The sequence below is a fragment of the Setaria italica genome, chromosome II (genome assembly GCF_000263155.2).
Source record: "Setaria italica strain Yugu1 chromosome II, Setaria_italica_v2.0, whole genome shotgun sequence".
In the NCBI taxonomy this organism is placed as follows: Eukaryota; Viridiplantae; Streptophyta; class Magnoliopsida; order Poales; family Poaceae; genus Setaria; species Setaria italica.
In genome coordinates this window covers 34505235-34517393 of record NC_028451.1, presented here as the reverse complement: position 1 = coordinate 34517393, position 12159 = coordinate 34505235, and the positions used below count along the sequence as shown (strand labels likewise).

General features: G+C 49.5%; 1 protein-coding gene across 1 annotated transcript; it reads right to left on the bottom strand.

Annotated features, from left to right (window-relative positions):
* Window positions 1-206: 206 nt before the first annotated feature.
* LOC101759127 (ABC transporter G family member 11) lies at window positions 207-4907 on the bottom strand. The gene is made up of 7 exons (XM_004957036.2): window positions 4306-4907; window positions 4051-4130; window positions 3483-3947; window positions 1951-2037; window positions 1693-1821; window positions 1369-1560; window positions 207-1274 (listed from the first exon to the last, which is right to left on the bottom strand). The coding sequence occupies exons 1-7, from the start codon at window positions 4775-4777 to the stop codon at window positions 513-515; spliced, it is 2187 nt and encodes a 728-aa protein (XP_004957093.1). The 5' UTR covers window positions 4778-4907; the 3' UTR covers window positions 207-512.
* Between the last annotated feature and the right edge of the window lie 7252 nt (window positions 4908-12159).

Here is a 12159-nt window from a genome sequence, read left to right as displayed (position 1 = left end):
TATGTCTTCATTCCTCTCTTTTCCTCTATCCCTCCCCAATTTCCCTACAATTCTACTCATCTGATCCTTGATCGAATTGGTGTGCTGCCAATTCCTCGGGATTCTTCACTCGAGCTGTAAAATCCCCGTGGCGGCATGCTGAATCGGGTAGAATTATCATATGATTCGAATCACCAGGGTTTTAAACATGGGAAATTGGAAAGAAATATACGCAAATACAACAAAAGAAAAGTAGTACTACTACTAAATCATCATATACACAGTACACACTTTAATGCTACAAAACAGGAAATGGACTCCCAGTAACTTCATAAGCCCATTCCAACTTGCTGGAAATAAACAGAGCACTGAACTCTATCACGCAAGCCTAGCAATGTCTCCCCCCTTGTCTAGAAGATGACAAGATTGCACAACACTCTGCACCTGCATGCATAACCACCCAACTATACTACACTAGCTACGCATATCATACACCGACTGTTGGTGTGTGACGACATGGGCTTCCGCATGGATCACGGACTGCTGGAGCCTTTCTCGGCTACGTGCACGGACGGCGCGGCCTTACTGAACCGAAACCCCTTTATCATGGGCTTCACGTTCTCAGCGAGCTTCACGATGGCCAAGAATAGCAGCCTGTAGAGCACGACCATCCCGCAGAGGATGGCGAGGTCGACCCACTTGCTGTACCCCATCTCCACCTGCCAGTAGTCTCTCAGGATCTCGCGGCCGGAGATGGTGGCGCCGGCGCCGGCGGCGGCCTGGTTGCTGGGGAACGTGAGGCCCAGGAACTCGTTCTTGTAGAACCCCTGGTTGGCGTACTTGTGGAAGGCGACGTAGTACATGGGGTAGCGCCAGAAGGGCTTGGGCAGGTCGTTGGGGAGGCGGAAGAAGCCGCCGTTGAGCATCATGACGCCCTGGATGCCGGCGCCGGTGATGATGCCCATGAGGAAGTCCGGGACGGTGCTGGCCACGATCATCATGAGCCCCTCCACGACCATCATCGCCGCGAAGAGCACCAGGGCGAAGTAGGCGAAGTGGCCGAAGCTGCTCTGGAGGCTGACCATGTAGTAGGCCATGGCGCCCGGGACGACGGAGATGAGCGCCAGGTACGGCGCCGCCGACACCGTGTTGGCGATTGCGAACGAGGCCACGCCGTAGTGCCCGTTCAGCCTCTCACGTCCGAAGATCTTCATGTCCTCCACGAAAGACGGGAAGCCCCCGATGGCCATGAAGGTCAGGAAAGCGGCCACGAAGTTGAGCATGGAGCCACGAGCCTGAAGATCCATCGAGTTAATATTCAGATGAGCACTCTACATAATAAGTACATTAAACAGAGATGGTGAGATGTTGAATACTGTATCTGCTTACCTGAATTGAGCCGTAGCTATTTCCGACGTCGTAGAAGATGGTGCCGACGCAGATGCACAGCATGATGTAAATGGCGAAGCGCAACCAGTAGTATCCCAGGTCCCTGTACATGTTCACGAAGGACCTCTTGGTGAGCACCAAGGATTGCGTCACGAAGCTTGGCTGCCATTCCTTCTTCACCACTGCCCCTCCCTGCGTAAAGGCCGTACACAATTTGTAACCTTGGGGTGTAAAAGGTGCAGGAAACAAATGTGGTAATTTCTGCACTTTCGATCGTGCATATGTCCATTAGGAATGTAAAGCAGTATGTAATGTATGGCTTACAATTTCGCGTATTTCGGCGATCTGCCGAGTCACTTTTTCCATGTATGCGGAGGATTTGTACGAGTTCACCAGCGTGTCGATTGCCTGAGCAGTGGTCATCTTCTCGCCGTCCAGGCCTTCTTCGATGTCCTGATGAACAGAGTGTACATGCGTGGGGAAGTGAGTATGCAAGGAGCAGCTTTTCAGATGCTGGATAAGTATTAAGGAAAAGCTTGCAGGATTGTGCAAATGTCTCTTCAAGTCGTGTGATGTGCTCACCTTGTCAAAGTCCTTGTTGATGGTCCTCAGGAAGTGGTCAGAAGGGTTCATCAGGGATGGACAGGGGAATCCGCTCAGAGCAAAAAACTGCAAAAAATGAAGCAGGTTGAGCACTTTTGAGCTGAAAGTGGCAGCTATGTTTTGAATCATACTATTCTACCAGTATGAATTTTCTGCCGCAAGTCGTTTAAAATTAACAACAAAGCAAGTCTGAAGTTTCAAATGTATGGCCTTTTGGGAGTCTTAATTGGTGCACACACCAGGAGGCTTTCCGTTGCGCGATGGTCACCCCTCCTAACTTTTTTCACAAGCTAGAATTTCTTTGCACAAGTTTTCGAGAACCCATTCAAAATAAGCTTTCGAGAAAACTTCTTCGAATAAGTTTTCGAAATTTTTTTTATTGAAATAAACTACAAAATTTTTTCAAAATCTTTTCACGTGGGTCCCACCAACATGAAAAAGGAACAGTACGGCAGCTGGCGCCAGCATGACATGATTGGTCCATACCATATTGAACAACTACAAATATTCAGTTATTTGATGTTTGAAAACAATGTGTATTCAATTATTGACTACTGATCGATCATGTCGTTTTCCTCGGTTCTATTTCAGATTCTAGTTAGGGAAGACGTGTGTTTTTCTTCCTAATTTCTTCGCTCCCCTAGATGAAAACTACTGGTCTGACGAGGATTTGACTTGAAAACTTGTCCATGAGAATGCTATTCAAAGAGATGACCTAATGATCCCTCCTAGTTTATTCGTCTTCAATGACACCAATACTTTTGTTGTATCCGGACTTGACTTGCATAGTTGTTCACCTAATGCAGTATTACCAAGTTTTATAGACCACTTGTAAATTGTAATCACTATCTATCTATATATGCAGGGTTATCTGCAATACAGATTGTGCCTTCTCTGATTTTTAACAAACAACTTGATATGCAGAAACATGCATGGTCCATGGATATCAAATCAGACATAAACAAGTGGCACAGTTGCAGTGATTAGGATATGATCTGCCACTCTGTCCTGCTATTGGCATTGACATAGTTCAACGGCAGAGTTCACACGCATGTAACCAGGCCAGGTGGGTCACTGTCTGAGCGCAATAAATTTGACCCGTGCTAGATGAAGGAAGGGCCATGGATTTAATTTAATTTAATTTAATTTAATTTGTTCGTACCGAAACGGATCGGATGTTCCCCCTGGTTCAGTTTATATTTTCTACTACTACATGTGCAATTGTACGGTACAGAGATTTCCTTCCAACTAGCCGGCCGAGTTCGTTCCTACCGAGTTCAAACTTGCAAGTGTGAATCGACAGACCAGCTCTGGCCATGCATGTCCATCCACACTAACCCTTTTTGTTTTATTTCAAAGCGGGTGCATTGGACGACGCCAATGGGATCCAATTCTCCTAGCTAGCAGCATCAACAAGTCAACAACAATTGATAACGAACTAACAGCTGCACGGATCTGCAGGTTGATTAATGCACGCATACGTTACGTGGCTAATATGCAGCGCAGCGTACCTGGTTGGTGTCGGCGGCGGGGCCGAAGAAGACGGTCCTGCCGTAGGCGAGGAGGCAGAGTCCGGCGAAGAGGCCGTAGACCTCGGTGCTGGGCTGGTGCACGGCGGCGACGACGGTCATGCCCTCGCGGCGGGCGAGGCGCGCGATGCGGCCCACGACGTGGTAGGAGGCGGCGCTGTCGAGGCCGCTGGTGGGCTCGTCCAGGAACAGCAGCGCGGGGCGGGTGAGGATCTCCATGCAGATGCTCACGCGCCGCCGCTGCCCGCCACTGATGCCCTTGTGCATCCACCCGCCGATGCGCGTGTCCGCCGCGCCCTCCAGGCCCATCTCGCGCAACGTCTCCTCCGCGCGCTCCCGCTTGGCGGACGCGGACATGGCGCTCGGCAGCTGCAGCTGAGCCGAGTAGTGCACCGCCTCGCGCACCGTCAGCGTCGTCATCAGCACGTCATCCTGCGTCACGTACGCCTGCGTACACGCTCACTCATGAATGATCCATGCCCATGCTGTATGATCGAGCTCAAAGAAAACGAGATGTGATATGACACCACGTGGGATGTCATGCACTTACCGATGTGCCATAGGATAGCTTCTGTCTCCGGCCATTGATCAAGATGTCTCCCTTCTGGCTCATGTTAGAACCTAGCCTACCTGTAAACAAAAAAAAAGAAGAATGTAAATGGTGTCAGGCCCCAAAGAACAGATCGATCGTGTGCCACTAATTTGCTATACGATGCATAAGAACAAAATCTTTTGCTTGATTTGTCACGAAACCTCGCAAGATTCACGTGGGTGTGTATGCAATCCACACGTTCGTTGTTCGTACCTGCCAAGGCATCTAGAAGCGTGGACTTGCCGCAGCCGGACGGGCCCATGATGGCGAGCACCTCGCCTGGGCGCGCGTACCCGTTGAGGCCGCAGAGGATGGGCAAGCGGCCGCCGCCCTTGCCGCCGCCGCTCGCCGACACCCAGAGGTCCTCCCAGGATATCACCACGCCTTCGTCCGTCCGGCGCAGCGACTTCTCGCGGGCGACGGGGCCGCCGCTGGCGACCCCGTTCCCGTTCCCCGACGCGCTGGTGATCTCCAGCGACGGCTGCGGCAGCGGGAACGGCGGCGGCGCGAAGGAGCGCCCGCTGCCGAAGGGAAACCCGTCGGTGCTGCGCATGGAGGACGCGCCGACATCGGAGTCCGCGGCGTCGTCGTCGTGCGCGTCGCCGCCCCGGTCCAGCCGCCGCGGCGGGCTCGGCGTCCACCTCGGCACGGCGGGGACGCGCTGCTGCTGCTGCTCGGACGCCATGTCGGAACGCTAACTAGCTAGCTTGACCGACGTGATCAGGCAAGCTAGCTTGAGCTGGCCAAGGCTGGAACAGCAGTGGGAACGAGGAGCTAGCTCGTGTTGCGCTTGTTGCTTGCCTGCCTTGCTGTGGTGTGTTATGAAGGGTGGCGTGGCGTTGGCGAGCTGGGCTGGTTAAATAGGCGAGGGACCGAGCGCGCGCTCACAGGTGAAGTGTCGGGAGTGCGATTAGTTTATTGGTGGCCAATATTTCAAGTTGATCTTGGCATGGTTCTTGAGGAGGGGAGTGGGTCAAGAGCGCCGTAGAGCCAACTTGTACCGTGTGGTTTTCGACTTCCTTTTCAGCTGGGAAGGTGTCCACGTAGGTACCCGCTGAAGTTCTCGGGATCTGGTGTATTATTATATATGTACGCCCTCGTCTTAAAATATAAAACATTGTCGTATAAATGCAATTATACGACAATGTTCAGCAACTTACAGCACGTTGCAAAACATTATATATAAAATATTATTATATAAATGCATTGTCGTATAAATATAAAACATTATTATATATATTAACAACAGTTATATCATATGAATGCATTGTCGTGACATACTTTATGTTTGATTAATAAAACTAATTTGATGTTGAAAGTTGATGCATTTTTATATAAATTTGGTCAAAGTTACAGGAATCCGACTAGTGTAAAACTAAAATGTCAAATAAGGAAAGTTAAAATGCTAGTTGTCAGATTTAGTAGTCCGGCAGTCCACCAGAGGGTTACCCAAGTGGTTGATATGTAGGCAGGGAGGATGGCAAAACCAAGAACTCGAAAGTAATCACGAGAGCACGAGAGTTTAGACAGGTTCGGGCCTCCGGAGAGTAAAACCATATGCCATGTATTTTGCTGGATTGTATTGCTGGTATTGTCCGCGGACAGTTAACGTACGATAGGTTCGGATTGCCCTCGGGAGGCGCCCTTGGCCACCTTATATAGGCTGATGACATATGGTTACAAGTTGGTTTGAATCTAATCTAGCCAGTTGCTACATGGCAAGCAATCTGAGTTGGATTACAACAAGTATCCCGCAATATCCAGGCTGATTTGAATCGCCCGGCCTCCTTGACTTGTACTCCAAGTATTTCAAGTATTTTCATGTCCCTCGCCCGCAAGTTCTAGTTGGGCGGGCCCACTTGCTAGGACCGGCCAGTATCCTGATCGGTGGGGACCCATGGGGTACCCATATCCCTCAAGCCCCCGAGAGATGTGTAGGCGAATAAAAATCTGAGGTCATCGCAGCGAAGCTTGGAATGTAGTCAGCTAAAGCTGTGTTGGCGTCATAGTGACGGAGAGAGTGCGCAGTGCTAAAAAAAATCCTTGCGAACGCAGAGCCATATGCGTAGAGCGAAGTCGAGTGCTGAGTTGATGAATGGCAGGCATCCAGTAAGTCGAAGCGAAGGATATAGATGTCGTCGGAAGACGCACTCCATATGGAGTAGCCCCTGAGCATTGCATCCATTAGTATTATCGGTCCAATGGTTAAAAAAAAGAAGAGAAAATCGATCCCAGAAGCAGGTCCTAGTGCCCGAGCATAAGGATAAGCGAAGCCACGGAGGCACGCCGACCCGCCGACCTGAGATAGGCGCCTAGCCCCTGAGTACGAGGACTGGCAGAGCCACGGAGGCACGCCGACCTGAAATAGGCTCCCAGCCCCCAAGTACGAGGACTAGCGGAGCCACGGAGGCACGCTGACTTGAGATAGGCGCCCAGCCCCAAGTACAAGGACTGGCGGAGCCACGGAGGCCCGCTGTGTTGCATCCCGCCCCGAGCCAGAGAGGTCCGCCGGGGGACGGGAGGCATGCCGAGTCGTCTGTGGTACCCAGCCCCCGAGCCTAGGAGCTAGACGAGTCACCGAAGCACGTCGTATCACCTCCCGCCTCGAGCCAAAGAGGTTGGTCGAGCGACGGAAGGCACGCCGAGTTGTTTGCGGTGCTTAGCCCCCAAGGCTGGGAGTCAGATGAGCCACAGGAGTACGCCAAGTTGCCTCTCGCCTCAGGCCAAAAAGGTCGGCCGGACGACGGGAGGCACGCCAAGTCGTCTGCGGCGCCCAACCCCCTAAGCCTCGGAGCCGGACGAGTCGCGGAAGCACGTCGAGTCACCTCCTGCCCCGAGCCAAAGAGGTCAGCTGGGCGACGGGAGGCACGCCGAGTCGTCTGCGGCGCCCAGCCCCCGAGCCTGGGAGTTGGACGAGCCACAAAAGTACGCCAAGTCACCTCCCACCCCAGGCCAAAAAGGTCGGCCGGACGATGGGAGGCACGCCGAGTAGTTTTTGAGATACAAACAATATGTAGCATAGTGTAGATCATTTAATAATTGAACAACTGGGAAGTTTAATTCGCTATAGAAGTAAATTCTTGCACGTCTTGCTCTTGTAGGTCGTGGAATTTCCCCGAGTAGTTAGCCTGTTACGTTTAAGCACCTAGCCCTGCTGACCACTGCTCACGGAGATGACGGCTTATCTTAGGCTATAGCGCTAGGGTTGACCCGATGCTCGCATATAGGAGATACGCAAGATGAGTCAATGTTTCACGAATTAAGGCGTGTGCTACTCAAGTACTTTAGCAACCGATAAGAGAAGACAGACAAGCCGTAAAGCAGTCAGAACTGTGCGGAAAAGTACCAGCATGAGCTGGGCACCCGTGGGGTATAGCCCCCTACTGCTCATGTAGTGAACGGACCAAGCTGTATAAGCAGTCGGGGTGTGACCAAGATGGTCGGCGAAAGTCACAAAGACATAGAGGAGCCGAGGCGGTCGGCGGAAGTCACGGAGATATGGAGAAAAATCCGAGGCGTACGGAGATATACGGAAGCCATAAAAATATTTAATTGAATATATGACTTAGCTTGATTCGTGGCTGAGTCAGAGGGTGGCGTAGCGGAAAACATCGTTAAGGAGCTGGACCTGTAAAATAAAACTTGTGGTGTATCAAATTGTATGATGAGACAAGTGATCTAATTGTTTAAACGTATCTGGAAATAAAGGGCTCCACCCCTCCCTTGGTGTATACGACGGGACAGTCGTGTAGCTGAGGCCTGTAGCCGCTAAGCGTCCAGCCTTGCCTGACCAGCATTCTGCTGAGAGTGGATCTCGAGCTTGTAGAAGGGGTGAACACAAGGTTGTCTAAGTTTCATGAGCTAGGACGCCAACCACACGTGTTAGTCGTATTGCCTTGAGAGGGGGAGGAGAAGGACGAAAGACCCAGAGGTCGGCGCCTGGGGGAAGCCCACGAGCTTGAAAGCGAGTGGTCTGTCGAACAGGTTGGACAGCCCCCCGAGCGTTAGGAACAGCTTGAGCAAGGGAACAAGAAGGAGGGAGGTAGGTATGCAAAGAACCTCGGAGGTTTTATTCATTCAATAAGAAGGGAAAAACAAAAACATAGCTTTTAAATCCTAAGGATAGAAGCGCCACAGGTGTTTGATGTTCCACGGATTGGGGACGCCTGAGCCGTTCGCCCATTGGAGTCGATAGGTGCCTGGCTGGATGACTTCTTTGACGGCCCTTCCAAGGACCTGATCCACCGATTGGATCTTGAAGAGATTGCGCGAGTTTCGTGGAAAACACGGCAGCCGAGATCCTCAGACCAAAGGGGGGTGGGAAGGACCCTGCGCCGACCTTGTTAGGTGTAGCGCCATCTCGGAGAGGTTGATGCACTCAGCTATGGTGCTGCTGATGCGATCTAGCCCTAGAATTATCAAATTATTAAAGAAATGCACCTTGTGTTCTTGTTTTCTTCTGTAATCGAGCCTCATCTTTTTTTAAAATTTTATCTTATTTTGCTGTGGAAGACATTTTAGCATATCGCTCCTTTTCTCTAAGCCTCTTATGTTCCTCAGGAGTTGTCATCTCTTGAACATCTACTGGATTGAAAATTAGTTGAAGCCGTATATATAATTGGTGAAATAAACAAAACAAAGAGAGCACAACAAATAAAGGCATCTTAGATATTATAACCTTGTAATGATAATGACAAATGTAGATCTTGATCGAACACATGTCCAGATCCTGACATATTAACCCTTCTATAAGTATGATTTTTATGTAGCCATTTGTTGCCAGAATCATCTTGGCCAAGCTCTTTAAGTAATTTTGTGCATACAAATAATGTCAAAATATCATGTCTGTAGCATTTGAAAGCTATTTGAAATATCATATTTAAAAAAATAATACCTCTACGAGACAAACATGGTGGTGGAAACTGAGGTCCATTACATGTACCTGATCCAATTTTGGTTGTTCTGTCACAAAATGACGTGGTGTTTAAGGATAATGGTGTGCCTTCTAAGTGTTGTGGTGGCTTGATTGTTTTGCTTTCAGCCTTCCAAAGATAGTAACCTTCCCTGACCTTTGCACGCATCTTCTCCTTTTCTTCCTCTGGCAAACCAGCATATTTATCTCTTCTCTTTTGCCTTTTAAGCTCTACCGGATCAACATTTTCATTTTCTTCATGAACTGCAAGTTTGAAACTGAAATGATGAGCAGGCAAAAACCAAAAGTAATCTGAGATGAAAAGAAAAGATATATACCATGCTCTGCGCCAACATCTGTGTCTTCTACTGCCAAATGAGGCTGGCCAAACTCTCTTCTTGACCTCTTACAACCACGTCTAGATCCGAGGTCAATTGTGTTTGTCACATCACCAAGTGGACAATGATTATCCATCAGTTATGAATAGCTAAAAAATACTCCTGCGAGATGAGAGGGATTAGACCTTATCAATCTACCCGTGGCTATTACACTAATCATTTGTGGCATTAACCAATGAGGAGACGCAAAACGTTACCTGGGCGTCAAACTAAGCATGTGCATGCTAATAAGAGTATTCGGTGCCGATCTTTTTCATCCATGCCGCCTCGTACACACGAGGTGAGCTCACCGTAGAAACCACGGACTCCGTAGAAGGTTGGCAGGGCGATGGCCGTAGAAGGATATTAAGAGGATAGCATGGAGGATCTGACTTTGCCTTCAGTTTACAGCTGCGATGTCGACCTGCTCAGCAAGGTGGACTTGGAGGCACCTGTGGGCACTAGGGTAAGATCGACAAGCCGGATGTGGAGGTCTACGTTTTGCAGGCATGCAGCAGCGACGGCCCCTTAGCATCGAATACGGCTTCAAGGCACACGGCAATGATAACTCAAAAGGAGACATCCTACATGATGTGATACAAGCAGAAGAAACTAATGCGTGACTCAAGCAGGAGGTAAAGGAAACAACGTGACGCGATTTGAATCAAAAGGAAAACATCACGGTGATTAAGATAAGCTTCCTTTTCTAAATCACCATTGGATTGGATGGATGGACACGGAGGAAAGGTCCAACGTGAATAAGCGTCCTTTCTAATCACCATGATTAACGTGCATGGGTGGATATCTCACGCGGAGGAAAAATCATGGACCGAAAATTTTGACACATAATTAACGGGCGGACGAACAGGTATGCGGTACGCGCCAAACATGGCAAGTGTAGGGGCACGGTGATCTGGGCACAATATTGACGGGCGGGACAAGGCGGGTGCGCAGGCGGGTAAAATTCTTTCACGGTGAAAAAAGAAGCAGCAAAAAGGCAAAATTATTTTAGAAAGCGTTGTTTTCACCCTTTACCAAAACTTTGCTACCCCTCTTCACCTGTCAAGTGGATCTTCTGTGAGGGGTAAGGGGTTTTAACTATGAGTGAAGTGTTTTTAATTATTTTGGATTTTTACAGATGATTATAGTAAGGATAATGATGACCGGCAGTCTGGCACGAACAGAGTAGTCTTGACATCGATCATCTCGAGCGATCGGTCGCGCGCGTTCAAGGAATATGGCGGCGATCGGGCGGGAGTTGATATAATCTGTGTGAATACGACCATTGTACTGTCCGGACTCGACCGGTCTCTTCTCGCGTGCCATGAAGAATATTATATCCTCGACTCATTTTCGGCGCGGGCGCGCAGTTGAGGAATGGAATTTGTTAGCTGGCCGAATTATTATTATAATTATCAGTGGCTTGCTAGCGCCCAAACGTCACGTGCGAATAACTTCCGTCGGACGTATACATCACCATCTGTTTTAATTCTGACGGCTACAGTAGCATCATAATAAAATACCACTAATTATCGGACGTTCCGTTGCAACATCAAAACGAAACAGCTGCAACATCGAAAATCTATGATTGCAACATGAAAAAGATGCGAAAAATAGCTCAATGTAAACATAACATTCGGTACGGAAAATTCCCACCTCAATATCGAACACACGTTTTATGCAACATTTCCAAACAAGTCATCATATGTTGGGTTGGGGTTGAGCTCGTACGGGAAAAAATATTGCAACATGAAAAATCGATAGATGAAACATCAAAAGCCAACTATTGAAATATTGATACATCTAAGAAAATCAACCGTGCAACATCACAAAATGCATTCATCTGCAATATCCGCGCACATCTATAGCACTTGCAACATCCAAAAATCTCTACTGCAACACCATGAAGTACCTATTGCAACATGACCATCGCTAATCTTCAGATTAAAAAATCTTCAAAATGCTCTTCTCGTCGCACCTCCACCTCCATCTTGACCACCGCTCCCTCGCCGGAGGGCCACCGCCCATGCCGAATCAGTTTGTGCTGGTCACCAACACCGCCGAGGCCAGAGCTGCCTGAGGCCGCGTCGCTCGCCTGTGACTGGACGCGGTCCAGAGAGCGCCACCACATGCCGGGGGAAGACGGCTGGGGAGAGGCGCCGCTGCACATCGGGAGGAGGCGTCCCGCGGGCTGCCGTGCCGCGGGGAGGCACCGCCGCACGCTGAGGGAAGGCAGCCAGGGGGAGGCGCCATGGCTGCGGCTTGCCCGGTCGCGTTGGACCCACTCCCGCCGCCGCTTGCCCGGCTGCGACTCGCCCTGCTCCAGCCAGCAAGTCCGCCGGTTGCTGTTGGCTTGTTGGATTCGTCGGAGAGAGAGCGACACGGGAGAGAGAGGTGAACGGGATGAGTAGTGCGGAAAGGAAGGGGATAAGTCTGGCAACCTGCAAAAGGATAAGAATGAGAGGGGCGTGAAGTAGTCATGCGGCTGCCAAACGTCTAATATTTTGCGCACGCGTCAAACACATGCTCATTATTATTATTATTATTATTATTATTATTATTATTATTATTATTAAAGGACGCAACACGCAAAGATCCAAGCTTGGGGCATAAAACGTCCACGTAGCTATGGTGCCTGGTGTAATTGGAAATCGAAGTTCAGTGATAATTTTGTGCGTTTGGTGTAATGATCGAACCAACAATATTGATCGATTTCTAATATATATATTCGGCCTGTTCGCTTCAGCTTATTCAGCCGGCTTATCAGCCACCAAACAG

Excerpts from the sequence above, each read along its gene's own strand:
- LOC101759127 (XM_004957036.2), bottom strand. The coding sequence starts at position 4,777 with ATGGCGTCCGAGCAGCAGCAGCAGCGCGTCCCCGCCGTGCCGAGGTGG. Across the intron at positions 2,038-3,482 it reads CCGCCGCCGACACCAACCAG|TTTTTTGCTCTGAGCGGATT; the intron begins GTACGCTGCGCT and ends CATTTTTTGCAG. Across the intron at positions 1,561-1,692 it reads TCGCCGAAATACGCGAAATT|GGAGGGGCAGTGGTGAAGAA; the intron begins GTAAGCCATACA and ends GCCTTTACGCAG.